The 21,117-nt window shown below is 36.6% G+C and overlaps 1 protein-coding gene across 4 annotated transcripts in view; it reads left to right on the top strand.

The window, feature by feature from the left end:
• Positions 1-21,117, top strand: part of THADA (THADA armadillo repeat containing) — a 319,471-nt gene that overhangs the window by 62,750 nt on the left and 235,604 nt on the right. For all 4 annotated transcript variants that reach the window (XM_068564210.1, XM_068564209.1, XM_068564211.1 and 1 more), the window contains exons 23-24: positions 15,437-15,569; positions 18,083-18,196. In XM_068564210.1, the coding sequence (XP_068420311.1) occupies positions 15,437-15,569; positions 18,083-18,196 (247 nt within the window). The remainder of the gene's footprint in view (positions 1-15,436; positions 15,570-18,082; positions 18,197-21,117) is intronic.

Genomic DNA, 21,117 nt, shown 5'->3' with positions numbered 1-21,117 from the left:
CCCTTTAATTTTAAAAAGATTAAATGTACAAACCATGTGCTCGAAGTAGAATTTAGTTGTGTCTTTTGATGTTTAAAAGAACAAGACTTAGTTGGCTTCAAAACTCTTGGAAGAAATTGTTTTCTTAGGTTGCATTGTATGATTTACTGAAGATGATGGAGTGAAATGTCCAAACCGAGTCACTCTCTCATTGAAAGGTGATTTGACACAAACTCAGATTCTGCTAAAAATAGATTTGAAGTTACCATTCATTTTCATTGAATGAAATGACTGTTTTGTCTGTTTGAAAATTACTTGGCTTGTGGAATAAAATAAGCCCTCCAGTTTTTTGGATTTGTGTATGTTACAGAGAAACACTTAAGGATTTTGTGTTTTTCTTCGTAATTTTATCTTATAGAAAAATTTAAAAGAACAGTAAATAGACCAAAAAATATAAAGGACTTTTCCCCCTTACTTGGAAAAATACTTAAGTAGATTTCATACATTTAGCCAAATGTTTTTTTTTTTTTTTGACATTATAGGTGCTGATAATTTCATTCATTCATATAATAGATTTCCTCCAAAGAGCTTGTGAGGAAACCTTAAATTACTTAATGACTAAGTGTTCATGGCAAGTGTCCTCTAAATAAAAGGTAGTATTTTCCAGGAAAACATTTCCATTGCCTGGAAACTTTTTGAAATGAAGCAGAGTTCTGCCAGCCTTGTAGCCTCAGCAAACATTTTATTTTGGGCCGTTAAGACATCTACTCCTTGAATATTTTTGAAGCATTTTTTTCACACTCCTGGTAAAACATTTATAAAACATTTTAGCAGTTATGGGCTGCACAGAATATCTTTAAATGATACATTAAAAAATGTCCTTGACATTAAACTGCTGATCTTGAAAATATTTTGTTGTCTTTGCAGCTCTTTCTTTCCAGTGTAGACATGACTTAAGAATATTTTTTTCTCACAACACAACACACTTCCCTCCCTTCAAATCAATTAACAAATATATATATTGAACACTAACTGTGTGCTTAGTACTGTGCTTGGCTTGGAGGATATAATACTTCTTTATGAGACAGGTTCCTGTTCTCAAAGAGCTTATGGTTTAGTTGGGGAAATAAGCAGGGACGAAATTCAAAATATTTAACAAATGGTACGTCATGGGCACTGACTGGTCAGAACAGACACTGGCTGTAAGCACCCAAGATCGCTGTCTGTATGGATGTGTGTTAGCTGAATACCAGCCTGGAAAGTGAGACCAAGAGACTTGAACAAGATGAGCCAATGTAATTGTCAAAATTTGGGTGAAATTTACAAATTCTGTAGGAATAGCAGAGAGAAAGCAACAAGGAAAGGCTGGGAGGGCTTACTGGAGGAGGTGGAATTTGTGCTAATGCATGAGTAAGGTTTAAGTAGATAGGAGGAGAAAGGAGGAGACTTTATGAGTAAATGTTCAGAGGCTAGAACCAGCATGGCATATTGTTAGCTGAGTAAATGAGCCAGCCTGATTGTTGTGGTGGTGGTGCTGGTGGTAGAGTTACTAGGCAATATCATACATTTGGATAGATGGAGGTCAAATTATGGATACCTAGAAAGCAGATTTGCTGTAGTAGGGATGGAGAGAGGCACTGAACATTTTCGACCTGAAATAGATCATAGGAGGCATGTAGAATGGAGAAATAGCAATAATCTGTGACACGAGGTCTTAGTTCTACTTACATCCATTCTGTTTATTGGCAATGAGATTGTACAAAAGTTACTCTCCTCAGCCTCTGATTTCTTCATCTGTAAAGTAAGGAAAAGAATATTTGCCCTGTTGACAGATCTCTCTGGCTTTTGTTATATGGATCAAGTAAAATACCTATTTATGAAGACCCTTTTGCATTATTAAACTTTCTACAAATGTAAAACATTATGAGATTGATGTTGGTTATGGTGTTGGTGCATCAATGTAGTTTTTCAGTTGGAAGTGTTAGGTTAGATAGATTGTAGTGACAGATGGTAGTGAGACGAGACTGGCATTGGCTCTAACAATCTAGAGCTGAGGTGATGAGAGCTTCCTCTGAGTCGATGGCTCTGGGAATGGAGGGAGAGAAGTGGCATCTCAGTTAATATTTATCCCCACATAGTAACAACTATACACATGATGTTTTGAATGCTTAGAAGAGAAGCTGTGGACATCTCTTATTTCATGGTTTGATGTGTCAAGAATTAGGGCAGTGCGTAGCTGGGTGGTTCTTCTCCTCGGGGTATTTATCGAATTCAATTGGTGGTGTTCAGCTGGTCAGGAGGATCCAAGACAGCTTTATTCACATTATGGCACCTTGGTGGGATGGCTAGAAGATAGGGCCTAGTTGGGACTGCATGTGGCCCCTCAGCATGGCAGTCTTGGGGTAGCTGAAATTCTTATATGGCAGCTGGCTTCCTTCAGAGAGACTATTCCAAGAGAACCAGGCAGAAGCTTCATGGTCTTTTCTGACCTAGCCTTGGAAGTCTCATGGCATTGCTTCAGTCACATTGTTTTGGTTCTAAATGAGTCTTAAGGCCAGTCGGATTCAAGGGGAGAGGAATTAAACGTCACCATTTGATGGTAAAGTGGCAAGATCGTATTGTAGAAATACGTGTGGGATGGGAGATATAGTGGTGGCCATCTTTGAAGAATGCAATCTGCCATGTGAAGTAAACTGAATGTGTGTGATAGAGGTCCCCAGGGAGTCCACAACTGTTCCTGTGGTTTAATTTTTGGTGACCAGAAAAGTGGGATTGATGTTACCAAAGGCAAGGAGACCGAAAGAGGAGATTACTTTGATAATGGTGAATACATTTGCTTTGTATATGTTGAGTGTGACATGATGGTGGCATATCCTGGTGGAAATATTTAAGTCAGAACTGGGAGATAGGGGATTAGTTCGGGTGCTGTTGCAGAAACAGAGATGTAGATTTATGCCGTCTTCATAAATATCGTAGCTAGTAGGATTGCAGTCTTTAGGGAAGAGCTTAAAAGGAGAAAAGAACAGAGGACCAAGGACAGAGGCTTCTGAACAACTGTACTTTGTAGTTGAAAGTACCGTTGAAGGCATTCCAAATAAATGGAGTGAGGAGGTGAGGCAAGGCCCAGTGCCTGGTATCTCAGCCACTCCTAATCTGCTGTAAAGATCTCCTCATGGCTGTCACTATTGGCTTTTAACCAACCTGTTATGAGTTCCCAACTGTTGCTTCCAAACCAAGTGGTTCTTGATCCCTTTGGAGACATTTCAGATCTGCTGAACAGAATGTTTTACGGAGAACATCTTTGCAGTATGTGTGGCTTCCTTTTGTTTGGTTTTTATTTTTAAAAGCAAATGTATTTCTTTTGGATCCTTCTGAAAGCTTTTAAGTTATGAAAAATTTATTTAGGCATACAGTGTTTTAAAGTTTGCAGAAAGAAATCTGGGCTTTCAGGAAAATCCACTGAAATGGAGGCCAACTGCTGGCCACCCCTTGAACTACAGCTGTGTTAAGGAAGCAAGCACTTAAAGAGATTAATGGGTAAATAACCGAAGAGTTAAACATGAGCCACATTGTTTGAATTGATGTTTAACAGGATTATTCAGAATGTCTTCAAATGTAAATTGACTTCACTATTAAACAATCATCTAAGAATAAATAGGAATGGGAGGCACTATTCTTTTTTCTGGGAATTTTTTGAAAGCAACACTTGCGCACACACACACGATATGTTGAGTTAATTTTCTAGAATCTGATTTCTTATATGGTCCTTTCTATTTAGAATTTGATGAAATATTCATTCACTCTTTAAAAAACATAATCACCTGCCCATGCATAATTACCTGCTTAAGCATTTGATTAGAGTGGCTAAATGCATTAAAGTTATCACTGTAAATTCAGGTTTCTGATGAAATTCATATTTGCTTATTTACGCTCTATAATCTTAGTATTTTAAGTTATTCTTTCAGTGAAAATAAACAGAATTCTAAACTAGGGGGCCAAGCAGGGAATCTAGTTTTCATTTGTTCAGCCATAAATTAAAAGCTTAGGGCTTCCCTGGTGGCGCAGTGGTTGAGAGTCTGCCTGCCAGTGCGGGGGACACGGGTTCGAGCCCTGGTCTGGGAGGATCCCACATGCCGCGGAGCAGCTGGGCCCGTGAACCACAACTGCTGAGCCTGCACGTCTGGAAGCCTGTGCTCCGCAACAAGAGAGGTTGCGACGGTGAGAGGCCCGCGCACCGCGATGAAGAGTGGCCCCGGCTCACCGCAACTGGAGAAGGCCCTCGCACAGAAACGAAGACCCAACACAGCCAAAAATAAACAAATAAATAATTTAAAAAAAAAAAAAAAAAGCTTAACTCTAAGGGGATTAAGTTGTTGTCTACAATTCTAAATCTAGAAGGGAGGTTCATGAGTACCTGATATTGTCTTACTCTTCATTTGTTTGAATTGCTCTGCTTATTGAAATGTAGCTTAACCTATGAATATTTACTGCACTGATTACAATCATTCTCACATTGTTGGCCCGAAAAAATAAACTGCTGACATTTAGCAATTTTTGTCATAAAATGCTACTACTGACCCATGGACGTCAACAATTATGGTGGACAGAAGTAATTTAAATATGTATTTCAACTTTCATCAGTTAATTATAGCTACTACAATTCAAATTCAACAGAAGACTTCTTATGAACCTTTGAAATATAATAATGAAAAAATAATTTCACTCTACTGGAGAATGAAAGACCAAGTCTCTAAAGAATATGCAGTTGAGCAAGAAATAAATGTAGAATGTAATGTATGAGGTTTGGGGAAAAAGTCATTCAACTCTATAAATAAAAAATATATAATCTTGTTTAAGCCTTTATTTTCATCTCCTTTGGCAGATGTGTCTAGGACACTTTTTGAGTATCCTGTGATTTTTATTTGAAATATTAATAATTAAATAAAGAATAACTAAGTGATCATCCACTCTGGGAAGCCATATTAATACTTTACATAGAGAAAAAAATCCTTTAATTTTCCCATTTCTATAGTGTATTAAAAGGATTTGGGGATAAATAAATTAAACAAACAAATTAAAGAAAAAAATTAGGTCTTAACTCCAATTCTCCCCACCCCTTCCAACTTACATGTTATTTGGTCCAGTGGTTCGGATCTATCTTGCTTTTTAAAAAAAAAAAAAAAAAGGATTTGGGGAAAACTAGAATGTCTTAATGATTTTTTTTCTTTTTAATTTATTTTTTAGAATGTCTTAATGTTTAAAATCTAAAACTTTGTGTCTTTGGTTTGTGACCCTTGGATTTTTATTTTTAAGCCCACTCCATAGTTAAGATATTACCTTCTTTCTGGAACTTTGAATAACCATTTTTAAAGTTCTCATAATAATACTGAGTCTTTTTAGACTCAATAATGAAGGAATCTTGTTCTTAGTGAGTAACTTCTATCTCGGCTTTGTTAGTAAAGTCCCAGAGTTTTTAATATTAATTTTTTCTTCCTTGATCTCAGGCAATGGTTGTATTAAATATTAAGAGAACCAACAATTTGTTACATCCTTCTAACCACTTCTTTTAATCCACTGTGTCTTGCCCTTCCCCCCATGGCTTTCTGATTGGTAATTCAATTTATATTTGGTCATCGTTATTATTGCCTGTGCCTGCAGCTGAGCCTTCAAAATAGCCCCCTGATGTTTTAGCCTGCAGTAAACTTCAGCAATATTTGATGGTGGTGAGGGAGGTTAAGATGGCTTCTGTTGATATATAGCTTTCTCACTGGATCTCATTTGGGCAAATCGTTTTTTCAGGCTTAAAATATCTCCATGCTTCAGGGCTATGTTCCCTGTTTTTAAAATGTGCATGTACATGCACACAACCTTCCTGCACATCTGTCACTGTTTAGCTTAATTGAAATAATAAACACGAACCTTGAAATAATAAACACAATACTTGACCAAAGAATGAGTGGAGTGGAGAATTTAGCTTATGAAATAATAGGAGCTTGGAAAAAAATCTCTAAGTTAGGAAAAATAACAATACTGAAAGAGTCTGAGGAAATGAAGGTAACATTTCTCAATTAACAATCATAATATAACTAATCAGAACTCAGCAAAATGTAGCTCTATGTTACCATCCTTAGGTGGATGGATGAAGCCATTGGAGAGCCTCTCTGTAGTCAGGGAACCTGATTTATTGGCACAAAATAGTCTAATGACCAATTAGTTGGGTATACAGCATATGTAATTTGATTTCAGTCTGGGTTTTATGCTTATCTTAGAATACTTACCCACTACCAGTGAGATAGCTTTGTGGATAGAAATTGGACTAATCTGTTTATAGAACAATAATTTGCTTCAGTGATCTTCTCAAGACAACACAAAGACACACCAGCCATGGACTGGCCTGTTCATTTCTGTTACTTTTGGTAGGGACTCAAGCTATAGCACTTAGCATAGAAAAACCAAACCAAACAAACAAATACAAAAAACCCAAAAACAACACCTCCCGCCTCTTTCCTGTCAGCCCTCCCTTTTTTTAATGTCTACTATTTCTTTCGTTTTTTTTTTTTTAATAAATTTTATTTATTTATTTATTTTTGGCTGTGTTGTGTCTTCGTTGCTGCACGCGGGCTTTTTCTAATTGCGGCGAGCGGGGGCTGCTCTTAATTGCGGTGCGTGGGCTTCTCATTGCGGTGGCTTCTCTTGTTGCGGAGCACGGGCTCTAAGCACGTGGGCTTCAGTAGTTGTGGCGCATGGGCTTAGTTGCTCCGCAGCATGTGGGATCTTCCCAGACCAGGGCTCGAACCCGTGTCCCTTGCAGTAGCAGGTGAATTCTTAACCACTGTGCCACCAGGGAAGCCCCTAATGTCTACTGTTTCTTGACTGTGAAGAACAGGAACACCAGCGTGGTCTGATCCTCCCACACCCCCATCCTTAACCACTGCTTCCCTCGGAGTGTAGAGGAGAGAATATTGAGGTACCAGTTAGAAGTGAGTTCTACCTACCAGCTCTGTTGATATTAGGAAAACCATGTAAATCTCTCTGGGCTGCTGTGTCCTCTTTGATAAAATAAGAGAATCCAGCTTTCTAAGGCCTTTTTAAATTCTGAGCATTCTACTCATGGTACAATACTGCTTTCTAGTTTCTGATTGGGAAAGTCTGGGGATTTTGGGTATGAAAGATCAGGGAACTTGGATACATTTTTAGTAAACTTCCTTTAGAACTGGTATACTGATCTCTTGGGAGACTTGTGGATTAATAACATTTAGTGAGGCTTGCTTATGAAGAACTTTGAATCCCTCCTAAGAAAGTTCCAATTTTTATGAGGTACTCAGAGACTAAAGACACTGTATATTTTGTATTAAGTTGACATGGGAGTGAAATAAAACAAAAGAGCCTTCAGACAAAGAGGATGTCTGCTCTTCTAGTGGAGAGGCACTCGCTAACCCAAGCAGGCTTGGAATTCCCCACGGCTGGGGCTGTTGAGTGCATGGAGCTGGCACAGCCAATCATGGTCTGTTTCACTCAGGGACCTTGCCCTTTTCCTTGCTGCCCCCTGTATTGTGTGATGAGGAACCAAAACAAACAGCTAGAGTTTGTTGCATTGTTCTTGGGAGCCATGCATGGTTCCATTTTTACCTTTCAATTCCTTCATTACCATAAACACCAGCAACTCTGGAGTTTTGAAATCACTTCCTTGTGAAGTAATCTTTCCTTGCTGGGGAGTAGACAGAAGGTTCATTGAATAGTCAGAACTCTAGGTTAGGCTATTAATTGTGTTTTTCTAGGCACAGTGACTTCACCATTGAGGAGCCTTACAGTTTTTAGCCCTTCTTTTCTACACCTAGTTTTTCAATCATGTGCCTAACGGAAGGACAGCTAATATGCAGCAGCTGGCGCCAACACTAGTGGGTCCTTATTTATTTATTCAACAAGCGATTTCTTGAACATCTTCTATGTGCCTGTGTTAGAAACACTCTGTTTGACCGTTGAGAGTACAATGTGGTAAGCCAGAGTTGCTATGAACCTAGAGACATATGTTAGGATCTAAATTTGAAACGTTTAACTCCGTAGAACTAAGAGAGGCATGTGAAGACCTGAACAAGGGACTGTAGCTTGTGTGAGGCCACGTTGAGGTGTTTTGGGGACAGTCACATCAGGAGCTTTGGGTACTTATATAATTTAGGGTCATTGCTTTCTCTCTTTGAAACAGTAACCCAGGTAATAATATCTCATTGAATTTCAAAGCATTTTTACAATGATTTTATTTTCATTCTTGGGCATTGAGAAATCAAGTGATTTGTCCATAGCCACACAACTAGTTGGTAACAGAGCCAGCACTAGAATCCACATGGTTTTTTTGAACTTCATTCTGCTTCAGAGTTAGCAGTTTCTCACAAGTATATCGATCACCTGCTTTATGTAAGAAATTGTGATAGGTAGACGTTATAGAGGGTAAAATATTGGTAAAACGTGGTTCTTGTTCTTAGAGGAATTTCTAGCCTAGCCTTTTAATCTTTGGTATTAGAGAAATCAATTAGATTATTTACAGGCCAGAAATGGAAGACCAAGAAAAAAGTCCACTTACTGAGCTGTCTGTCCCGATTTATGGGAAGAATGATTAATGCATTAACAAAATAAGCAAGGCAGGAAGAAGGGCCTGATCGGAGGCAGGATAATACTTCAGACATGTCAGGTTTGCAGTGGTGTTGGGAGGCTGCCTAGAGGGATAGCAGACAGTTGGAAATACAGGTCAAGAGATGGGAAGAAGGGTCAGAGTTGGAGATAGGGTGATCTGGGACTTCTCCAATTTTTTAGCACTGGAAGTCCAGCATTCTGGGAAACGTTTCTGTCCCAGGCTGACAGGGACACTGGTCACTCTTACTAGAGGTATATATTTGAGAGTCACCCATACAGAGGAAATAGTTGAAGGCACAGGCCTGGTCTCCTAAAGAGCCTTAAGAGAGAAGGGAAATGATTATAATCTGGGATTAAATGTTGTATTTGTTAGAACTCAGAAACATTGGTTCTTTGAAACATCTTTCTACCCCATGTTCACAACCATACAAACCTCGGTTAAACAATATACAAACTGGAACCCTCCACTGGCTTTTGAACCCCATCCTTGGTTTTTTTTCTTGAATATTGGGAAAAAATGATCTCTTGGGTTAGTATTTAGGCTAACAGAGTTGATTTTGATTGGGGATTTCAGTAGAAAATATCTTCACATCAGTGCTATGATCTTGGTATGTGGAGATTCTGAATGTGTTCATACCTGTTTGAGGAAGCTAAGGAGTTGAATCATCTGCTGGCTCTAATGGTGGCGCCTCTTGTCATTGGAAAGCACTTTTGCTTATACTTTCTTTTCCAGTTACTATATCCTCTTGGTTTGTCAGCCTGGTTTTTTAGAATGGTACACTTAATGGAGCTGGTAAGTCATAAGTTGTTCATTTATTCAAGAGATATTTATTGAGCTCCCTATTGGGATGCCAGGCCCCGTTCTGGGTGCTGGGAAATGAAGAAGTGGACAGGACAGAGTGTGTCTCTGATGTCATAGAGTTTATATTTTAAAGGCCATCTACAAAATAATAAACTGTCAGATAACGGTATGTATTCTGATGTGATAAAGTTTGGTGGTAAGGAAAAGTCTTTCTTTCCTCCTACACTAAAGTAAGCCAAGGCTTGGATGACAAGAAGCAGCAGCTTTCTAAGGGAAGAGCTTTCCAAGCAATGGGAACAGTTAATGCAAAAGCCTTTGGTGTATTTAAACAACAGAATGATACAAGATAGTTGAATGAGGTTGTTCAAATATGTCGGGCTTTGTGAGCCAGGATCTTGCGCTTCCTGGAAATTTTTTTTTTTTTTTTTCCTGAGAGCCTCCAACCAAATGGATATAAAAATAAAAGGTATCTTGGGAATTGAACAGACATTAATATGTATGGACTCTAGTAAGTAGCTTTATGATGATCAACAGATAAAGTGTATATGTGTGTGTTATGAAGTTGCATAGAAGAGGGGAGAAGGGCTGGATGGGACCAACGAGAAGCGACATGAATATAAAATAAATAAAGTTTCTGTTCCCAGAAAGTGTGCTGTATCTTTCCAAGCTGCCTTTATCCTCCTCCTGACTCTTTTTCTACTTGTACCTGGAACCTTAGATCAGCTTGTTCAGTATCATCAGTGGATGATGGTTTCAGATTAGTGCCTGGAATGTTTCAAGCATGTAACTTGTAAAAGCAAACACCTTTTTTTTACATTGTGGATAGTTTTCTCTTTTAAATCTAAAAGATATGACTGCTCCAAGTATACGGGTATAGCCCCCCCTCCCGACTCCAGTTTAAAATCAATAGTCTGACCTGCTTTTTATGTTATAGGCAGCTAAAGTTTTGCTTTGCAAAACTTTGGACTTGGGTGAGTGAGAAAACTCGAATTCCTCATAACACTAATATGGTAGAGGTTTAGAAGTGATATCTGAAATGATCAGATTATCTTTCTTCTACTTTCCATGAAACCTCACTTTTTTTTTTTTTTAAATGTAGAAAGGTACATGTTTTTCAGTTTCCTGTTTTCATCCATATGAAGGAAGGAATACTCTTAGGTCTTTGTAGTGTATATCAGACCAGTACTAATCATTCCCCCCTTGGTTGCCGGTGTATCATCCACTCTGATATGTGATATGCAGTGTTTTAGGTATCTAAGTGTGTTGTTCTGAATAGCCAGGCTAAGTGTTTGTTATTTTTGAAATTATTGTTTATAGCTGTTTTCATTCAGATGATGATGGTGATGACTGATGATATTGAGCCTGAGTAAATACACATCATTTACTCTGTATCAAGGTTAGGGACAAATCCTGGTTTTGTTCCAAAAGCACTCATTTTTTTCCTTCGCGTTATTTAGAATTATTTAAATAATTAGCAAATGAAAAATAAGGAACCATGGTAAGGTAAAAGTTTATTAACAATCAGTAAATAAGTAGCTTTGTTTTTATTGACATTTACTTTTGTACCCAATAACTTATTTATTTGAATGAATTTTCATTTGGAGTTGCTCTTAAACCTGACAAAGTAAAAGTGTGTTTAGGGGAAAGGGAAAGAATTTACTTCCTTCTTGTGCTAAAACAAAAAACAAACAAACAAAAAACCCTTAGTGATAACAGCTTGGTAAGTAAATTATTATTTGGGAAATGAAGATATTGGTAGAGGCTTAACCTTTACTCAGTTGAGGTTACACATAATTAATTTCCTGGCAATTGAGTTTTGATAATTTTCTGGGAATTTTGCTTCATATATCGGTTTTAAATGTATTTCACATTTAAAATGTGAAATTAGTTGCTTTGTGTTTGAAGGTGACGTAATTTCTTTAGGCCAGCGATGAGTCATTCAGTTAATGTAAGAAAACAGTTAATTAACAGTAGTAAATGTCCCCAGTCATCTAAGGGAGTTGAGTGTGACACAGTTTACCTCAAGTCAGTCACAAGTAGGTTGTCCGCTGAGTGGATTTTCTATAGGATATTTTGATTCTCCAGCTAGCTTTCTATCCATATCACCAGTTTGTTTCAAAACTATTTTAACCCCTCCTCTGATGGTGGATATTCAGGGACTGAAATCAATTTGAACGGTAACCTGACTAAAACGTGATTAGGAAGGCAGTCCTTAAAAACAATATACTCTGGTAATGCATTCTAGATCCATAGGAACCTGCTTCCTGAATTATGTGTAATTTGGAATTTTTATTCTACTGCTCCTTTCCTAGGGCACAGCATAGTGCCAAGCAACTACTAGGTACTTAATAGATCTTTTTTCCAAATGACTGAATGAAACCTACTGAAGCAAATAGTAAGAGAGTTGATAATACCTCTATCATGAACCGGATCAAACCAAATGTATATCTGAGCATTTAGGACAGGCACCTTGAAATAATGCCTTTAATTTATTAAGCAAGAGCTTTGGTGTCAATCTACATTTTTGTTCTCTCTCTGTCACTTGTTAAGTTGTATATAGCCTTGGGTAAATTATTTAATTTCTCTCCCTGCCATCTCTTTTTGCTAGATTAAAAATAGTGTGAAAGTTATTCCTTCATTTAGCTCTTGAGTATCTAAGCAGTTATTTTAGTGTTTTTGTCAGACTGCTCCATAAAATTAAGCTTCATGTAGAGTGAATTTATGTTCTAATTACTGATTTTTTTAGATCGTCTTTTTTAATAAAAACCTTATTTCTGTTTTGAATTTTGGTTTGTTGGCTATGATTGGGAGGCTTTTTAGTTAGTTTGTTTATTTATTTCTCTCTCTCTAGGCTCATTCCTTTCTAGCAGAGGAACTAGATTAAATAGTGGCATTTTGGATCTTCCATCCACAGTGATACTGGGGATATCACAGATCTGGTCACCTAGTTAGTAATCAGCCTGGTTGATAGAGTCTACCTTGGACCCATGGCTTTTCCTACTGCTTTAGCCCCAAGCAGCTCTGGCAGTAGCCTTTACAACCTTTCATGGGAGAGGAAGCCACTGAAATTCCCTGTTTCCTGGGAGGTAGGCAAGTTACCCCATAGGAACTGACTTCCTGGCCATTACTTCTGCTTCTAGAGCTAGAACCCAGCAGATCTCCGGTATCAGCTATTGACTTAAAACAAATAGACTGCCAATTATTTCTCCAGCAAAAATGGGTTTATTCCAGATCAACAAAGAACTGCAATTTGCAAAGTGAACAACCTTACTAGAACAGAAGGTCTGCATAGGAATTTGGAAGAATTTTTAAGGTTAGATTCAAGTAGGAGGGCTGGAGCCAGGACATAGGGGACCTTTCCAACTGGAAGATTTGATCAAGATGGAAAATGAGTTAGCTCAAGATTTCTTAATAGTCAAGAGCCATTGTAAGTTCAGGCAAGGAAGGGTGATGCTGGCGAGGTGGCCCACTCTGATCCCAGACCTGCCTGCCTTCTCGGATTGGTTGATTTTGCTAGAACCTCTGTGTGCCAGCTCAGGGAGGCCCGGGACAGTGTTGTGGAGGAGGAGCATTATTGAACTAGTATTTGTTGTACTAGTATTTCAGTGCACTTGATAGAAAAATAAGGAAATAGGAAAGTATCCCTCATCTCCTGCAGTTCCTTTTCCCCTTTCGTTTTTCTTACATAGTGAATTCCTACAGGAATACTTAACCTTCATCTGAAGCATTATCTGTAAGCCAGTCCTTCACTGCCAGTGGTCCTGTTGTGGGGAAGAAAATATAAGTAAATGAAATCCACAGATAACCTTAGATCAAGTAGTTTTTCCTTTTCTCACCTCTGTGACTCCAGCTTTTTCTTGGATGGTTAGATCACAGAAAGGTGACTTTGCTTTAATTCTCTCTTTGTTTTTTCCTCTGCTCACCCATTGTGGTGTAAATTAACCCAAATATACTTAAAAGACAATGAAAAATGAGCAAAAAAAGGCAGTAATCCATAACTGTATCATTAGCACTTAAATAACAACTCCTAGGGATTTAGATTTCAGCTTTTGACTGGGCAACTGTGTGAGGATTATACGACATTGGCAATGTTAATAGTATACTAGAGAAATTATTCTGTGAAACAGATGCATTTATCATAATTTTTAAAAGATACAAACCCAGTGATTGGGAAGTAACTTCAGTAATGTAAGTAACGTAAGTATGGGAGGATTATTTTTATTATAAAAAATTCAAACATAGAAATGGATTTTTTATTATGAAAATTTTCAAACATAAATTACAAACATTTAAAGCGTATTAAAATTTCAAACATATATATACACACACACACGTATATGTGTATGTGTGTGTGTGTGTGTGTGTGTGTGTGTATAGAGAGAGAGAGAGAGAGAGAATAATGTGATGAACCACCTTTATCCATCACCCAGATTCAGCAGTTGCCTTGCCACACTTGCTTCATCTATCCCTTTCATTGTCCTTTGCTGAAGTATTACAAAGTACATCCCTGAAATGTTATTTTTACTCCTATGCGCCTCAGTGTGCCTCTCTAAAAAATACACTTTCTTCTATGTCCACAATGCCATTGGCACATCCTATAAATAATTCCTTGGTGTCATATAATATCTAATATATACATAACTATCTGTATTATTTCAAAGTATCTTTTTTTAAATTTGTTTTTTTCAAGTTGGAATCTAAACAAGGTTCACACTTTGCATTTGGTTGTTCTGCCTTTGAATCTCTTTTAATTTTGTGGTTCAGTCTGTTGATGGCTGGTTTTTATGGCTGAGGGAGCTGAGGGGGAAGAAGCAGGAACAAGGTGATAGACTTTAAGCCAGGCTAAAAGGAAACCTTTAAAATTACAGGGCCTGCTGGGAGTAGGGAGATTTGGTTGTAACATTGGGGGCTGAAATAATGTTTTTTAGGCCCATGTCAAACTTAAAAAAATGCCTCCTTCAAAGGAGTATTATTTATGTATATTTTGTTCTATACAAGACATAAACAACTAAATTTGAGTTGCTATTTGGAATGTTAGTCAGAAACTGAAGTTGTCTATCTTAACACCAAACTAAAATAAAGAAAAAAAAGTCCCCATCAGAAACTAACACAACATTGTAAATCAATGATACTTCAATTTAAAAAAAACGAAAAAAACCCACATGTTTCTAAGAGCTCTAATTCTCTCTACAAATTAGAAATCAGTTATCTTTCTGCAGACTGTCTTCTTCAATTTAAAAAAGAGAGTATTTTTCCTTTGGACTTTACCTCTTTATTTTCGTATTAATTTTAGTTAAATCCAATTATGATCCTTCTAAAATAATTGTGCCTATCTAACATTAAATACGCTATTTCTTAGGATAATGTTATATAACTGTATATTAGGGCGTAAGATGAAAAATTTTTTTAAAGTCACATGTTTTTAAGCACTCTAGAATATATTAACATAGTACAGCAGAATCTCACTAACAGTAATGTCCAAATAACTTTAAAATGTTTAAGGTTCTTTCCAAATAACTTGCTTTATTAATTCTCCATAGGATGTGGATGAAAATTTTATTTGTGATAGGCCACACTTGAGAAAGCTAAAATGATTACTAAAATACACTTTCAAAAATGTGTATAATCTCTATAACTGTAGAATATAAACTACAGTAAACTATAAGGTTATGTTCTGCTTGTTGGAAATCTTGAATTTTGCAATATAGAACATTGGTGAGAGTTTGATTAACCTTCAGAACATTTTGGGCGTGGGTGCAGGCCTAGGTATTAAAGCTCATTTGCAGACAAGACACATGCTCTTCATGCTTTTGTAAGAAATGGAATCTATAATAGCTACAAATGCTAAGACCCATCATAAAGAAGAAAGTAGGTGAAAAGTGGAAAGTGAGACATTTTTTAGTTTCCCTCCCTCCGAATGTAAGGATGTTTATTCTTTCCTAACAGTGTTAATGTATATCAATAGTTCATGCTTTTACTTTTTGGTACCTGATAATCCCAAATGTTTGCTTTATATATGCCTTTTAGGTGCCCTAATTTGAGTCTGCAGAAGCTACCGGAAGAGTGGTTATGGAATGTTTTAGAGGAAATTAGATGCAGTGATCCTTCATCTAAACTCTGTGCTACAAGACGCAGTGCTGGAATTCCTTTCTACATACAGGTAGGTACTTATCTACAGGATCATAGCTGAGGGCTTTGTTTGTTTGTTTGTTTTTGGTCTTCTGATAGTAGTGTATTCTAACCCCCCTGACATGTGAGTGAGCATATTGCATAAGGGACATTTCTGATTCTCTATAGTACATTTCACAAGTACTATAGCATTTGTGATTTTGTTTTAATGTGTGGACAGTGTGTTCCTGTGACAGATCTCTTCTTGGAACAAACCCTCTAAGAGGTCAGTCTTGTAATATGAACAGAGGGTGGTAGAGATTTCCGCCTGTGTGTGAAGTAGGAAGACATCGCTGTGGTGCATTCATTGCTCACTTCCAGGAAGTGCACATGCTGCCCTTTTTTTTTTTTCTCAGTTAGAAAAAATATTCTTCCTTTCATGTCAAAGACCCTTAAGACTCTGTAGGCAACCAGTGTTAACAATTTCTTTTGAATCCTTCTATAAAATATCCATGCATAAAATAATCCTAATCCTAATAGTAGCTAACTTTTATAAGTGGTTATTTCACATATATTATCTCATTTAATATTTAAATTAAATTTAATATTTAAATTAGGCCTTCCTCAAGGCGTACGAGGTAGGTCCTATGATCATCCGTATATTGTGGATGAAGAAACTGGACCTTAGAGAGGTTAGGTAAGTGATTTGCTAATGGCCACAGGGATAGTAAGAGCAGCACTAAGACTTGAGCCCAGGCACCCTGCTGGGGGTGTGTGTGTGTGTGTGTGCGCACGCGTTTTCTTTTTTTAACACAGATGAAAGCATACTCCACACACTGTTTTGTCTCTTGCTTTTTTTCCACTTAATTTAGATTGCTTCATATCAGCATAAAGATACAAAGATTGCTTAAAGATTGCTTCATATCAGCATACTCAGATATTGCTACTTGATACTAAAATATTTTATTTCCACAGTGTTGAAATTAAGAGGCTGTCACCATTATGAATCCAAAGAATGAAAACCAAGTCCTCACGATACTAAATCAGACCCGACCTGAATGATCTTTGTTTAATATTCAGGAAGATAAAATCTAGGAATGGGGTGGTGTAAAAAAAAGCGATGAAAATAAGTGAAATGAAGTCTGTTTTTTAGTGCCCCAACATTTTTTCCTTCCCTTTCTTATGCCTCCCTCAAATTCCCAGAGTCATGATTTTTATGACAACGGGCACCAGTCATGGAGGTTGATTTGGCATAGAGATCACCGAGGTGGTTCTGCTGGGTAGATTTTGGTGACCTTCAGAAATCGACTCCTCTCTGATCTGACCCATTCTGGACCAGTGTGGGTCATTCTCCTGCCTCTGAGTTATTCTGACCTAGTGTGTTTTTGCCTCTTATGTCTGTCTGAGGACATGTGTTAATGCAACAGCAAGGTTTGGTTGCATCTTTGTGCTATGTGCCTCCATCTCTGGTTCCCAACTAGTACTACATATTGGTCATAGTGATAGAGGGGTCAGGACTGCACCTTCTTAGCCCAGCCTTGGGAAGAATGTCATAACTATACACAGCTCTTGGGGAAAAAAAACTATTGTTCCCAGGAGACACATTAGTAATCATATATAGCTTTCTTATTTATTTTAGTTGAATAAAATCTAAATTATCAGAAAAATCTGCTCAGAGAGGCCCCATTTTTCCTAGCATAACTTACCAATAAAGTAATGTTCTTGTTCTGGTGGAAACCTCTGCTTGGTGTTAGCTATGGAGAAAAACTCCCCATTACTCCCCGTCCTATACAGCCACTAATCTATTTTCTGTCTCTATATAAATGGAATCATATAATATGTTGTCTTTGTGTCCTCTTTCACTTAGCATCATGTTTCAGGGCTCATCCATATTGTAACATGTATCAGTACTTCATTCCTTTCTATTGCCTCAAGTGGTTTGATGTTCCTATTTTCATGTTTATTGAATACTGGCAAAATGTTAGACACAAAATAAATAAGCACCTCTTGAATATTCAAATATAGGACCCCCTTTGAAGTTTGTAGTATTTCCTTTTGTCCCATGGAGTTTCCAGTGCTACAGTTTTATAGTCCTCCAGGTAGACTCTTGTGAAGAATTAAATAACTGATCAATCTCCAGGGAGTTTCCAAATCCTTACAAGAAATTTAATCCAGATGTTTTTTGTTTTTCAAGTAAAGAGAAGTTTCTTGTTGGATAAATTTGTTATTAAAACTGACATGCTTATTGTGTCTGAGACCTGCTACCCAATTATGGTCTTAGAAGAGTTGTCAACAAGAGCCATTTTCAACCTCTTAGAATTACATAGTTAATAAGCAAACTGGAGGTGACCTTAGAGATGCTGTGATATCACCACCTAATTTTACAGACGAAGAATCTGAGGGATGGAGAGGTTAAGCTGCTTGCCCAAGGCCACGTGGCTTAACTAGCTCAACACCACATGTTTTTATAAAGGAGATTTTGCATTGGGGAATCAATTCTGGGAAGTAGCAAACAGGTGTATATAAAATAATAGTCCTGATAATTTCTGTCTTGTTTTTCCATAGGCACTGTTGGCATCTGAACCTAAGAAAGGCAAAATGGATTTGTTGAAAATAACAATGAAAGAGTTAATCTCTTTGGCTGGACCTACAGATGACTCACAGAGCACAGTCCCTAAGGTAATAATGGAAATATACAAACCCTGCTAGGAAGGCAGTGGTTTTAAATCTTTGCTGTACTTAAAAAGAAAAAAAAAAAAATCTGCTGAAGGTACAGAACTCTTGAGGATAAGACAGACATTTGAAGCTTATTCAGAGGGGTTTTGTTTTGGTTTGGTTTTTCCAGTCCACAAAATAAACCATTGCTTTAGTTGATATAGATTGACCAAGATGATCTGTTTTTAAACTGTGGTGAAAGCATTCAATTTAGACAAGATATTTTGTAATATTACAACTGTATCTAAAAACTTAAAAACGCATGTGCTATCACCTTCAAATTTCATGTGTGCTTTCTTGAGTCGATGTATATTTTATGATTTGGCAGTTGGATCTTTCCCTAAAATGTAGTGTCTGGCTTTGGGTATATTCATATTTTAATTTTAGCTAATACTTACTCCTTTTTTTGTCACTGCTAACATTGAGTTAAGTATGTACTTATGTGTGTGTATGAATTTGGGTTAAGTGTTCCTCACAGCTTCAGTCCACTCCATGGTAGTGCATACCTGTCAGATACTTCTTGTCTAGGCTTTCTCAGCAAATGCTTCATAGTGGGATGTTCCTACCCACCTGTGGGAGGCCCATGCTAGGTCAGAGAACAGACTGAGAGCTGAAGTTTACAGTCAAGTACAGTTAAGTACATATGGTTTTATGTCAGAGCCTGTGGGAGGTATTAAAGGGAAGCCCATGGGCCAGAATGTGGACCAGTGGGAAAGGATAGGGTTTATTAACACATGTCACATAGTGGCCTGTGACTATACGATGTGAAATTTCTTTAAAAATTTTAAATAAAAAGTTACTGATCACTTTTCAGAAATGATCATTTTATTTTCCCCAGAAAAGTGTGAAAAATATAATTGGCTCCATTTTCTTAGACTATCACTTTAAAAAAAATACCATTGTTTAATAAGAACATCTGAAAATAGTGAAATTTGGTTTTAAAGAGTACTTTAAATTATTACCTTACTCTGCTTCAAGGTCATTAATTACCACTAGTGATCATTTTTATTAAATTGGTAAAAATTTAATATTTTATCTCTGACCAGTCTTCTAGGTGTTGGATGATGATTTGCTTTCCTTCTCCCCTCCCATGGTTTACTTCTATATTATTTTTTAATTATCTGTGAAATATTTCAGCACGTAAAAATGTACAGTGAATAATCAACATCTATGAAATCAGTTCCAAGTTTAAGAAGTAAAACGTTACAGATACAGTTGCATACACTGTAGATTCCTCCATATTCTGTTTCTCTTTGGTCCTCCTCATCTGTAATCATTAAACCAAATCATTTCGTGCATTTTTTTCATTCTTTTAAGAGCTTTTTTTTTTTTTTTTTACATGAATTGTGTTATCTACACATTGTTTTATAGTTTGGGTTTTTTTCAGTCAACATTTTTTAAAATTAGTGAGCTCCAAGTTCATTTTAATTTCCAAGCAGAGTTTCATTGTATACAAATGTTTCCCTTTCTGCCTGGTGTGAAATTTGTGTTTCCCGGTTTTATTTTGCATTTCTCTGATAACTGGCTAGCTTTAACATCTTTCCATGTATTTATTAGGCTTTAGTATGACTTCTGTGAATTGCCTATATAAAGACTTTGGTTACCTTTAATTTGGTTATTTGTCTTTGTTTTGCAGGAGTTGGGTTTTTTGTTGTTTTAAAATTATTTTCCTGATTTTTTTTCCTTTTTGGTTCTTTGAATTACACGTATCTTCTCCTAGTCTATCGCTTTTTTTCACTTTGCTTATTATTCTATTATTGCCTGGAAGTTTTAAATTTTAATAAAATGGAATATGTCAGACTTTTCTTTTATGGTTTGTGCATTTGGATCTCATTTACGAAAGCCTTCCATACCCCAGGGTCAGAAAGATATTTTATATTTTCTTTATATAATACATCCTTTCCTCTTGTACTATCGTACTGACACTACTTCTCTCATGTACTATTTCTGTCGATACGCATGTCTGTTTCTGTGCTCTATTCTGTTAGTCTATTAGTCTGTCCCTGGGCCCAAATCACTATTTTAATTACTGTGTATTTTTAAGTAAGTCTTGATATCTGGTAGGGTGAATCTCCTTTTTTTTTTCCTTCAGAATTACCTTGGCAATATTTGTACCATTGCTCTTCCATATAAGTTTTAGAATCAGCTTGTTAAGTTCAACCAGAAAGCCCTTTTTAAATTTTGGGTGGAATTTAAATTTATTGATTTATTTGGGGAAAATGACTTCTTTTTTTGATACTGAATCTTCCAGTCCATGTTCATGGCTTTATTTTTCCACTTATTCAGATCTTCCTTAATGTTTTTCATTACATTTAAAAATAATTTTCCATAAAAATCTTACAGATCTTTTGTGAAATGTTCAGCAACCTACGTAAATTGCTGTAATTCAACTGATGACTTGTCTGTAAATTCTTTGAATTTTCTTTATAGGCAATCATATCCTTAGTAATGCTAAATTTGCTTTACTCTTCTAATTCTTTAAAGAAAATTTCTTGTTCTTCTGGCTGGCACTTGTAGTACAGTTTTGTATAGAAATAGAGATAGCAGACATCCTTATGTTGTTTCTGATATTTGCTGTAGGTTTTAAAGTCTCTTATCAAGGAAACCAAATTTCATTGAATGCTTTCAAGCATTTTTGAGATAAATGTTTTCTTCTAGAATTTGCAAACATCATAAATTATATTGACTTTTTAATATAATATGATCTTTGCCTACAGAGAATGAACTCCCAACTTTGAAATGATAGATTTTTTTACACATTGCTAGATTCACCTAAAAATTTGAAAAAAAATTTTTTTTCACATATTTTCACTGGATTCATAAGTGAGATTAACCTGTGGTTTTCCTTTTTCATGCTGTACCTGTCCTCATTTTTATGTAAAAGT

The sequence above is a fragment of the Eschrichtius robustus genome, chromosome 15 (assembly GCF_028021215.1).
Source record: "Eschrichtius robustus isolate mEscRob2 chromosome 15, mEscRob2.pri, whole genome shotgun sequence".
Classification (NCBI taxonomy): Eukaryota; Metazoa; Chordata; class Mammalia; order Artiodactyla; family Eschrichtiidae; genus Eschrichtius; species Eschrichtius robustus.
Note: the sequence above shows the minus strand (reverse complement) of the source record. Positions and strands in the feature narration are given on the sequence as shown.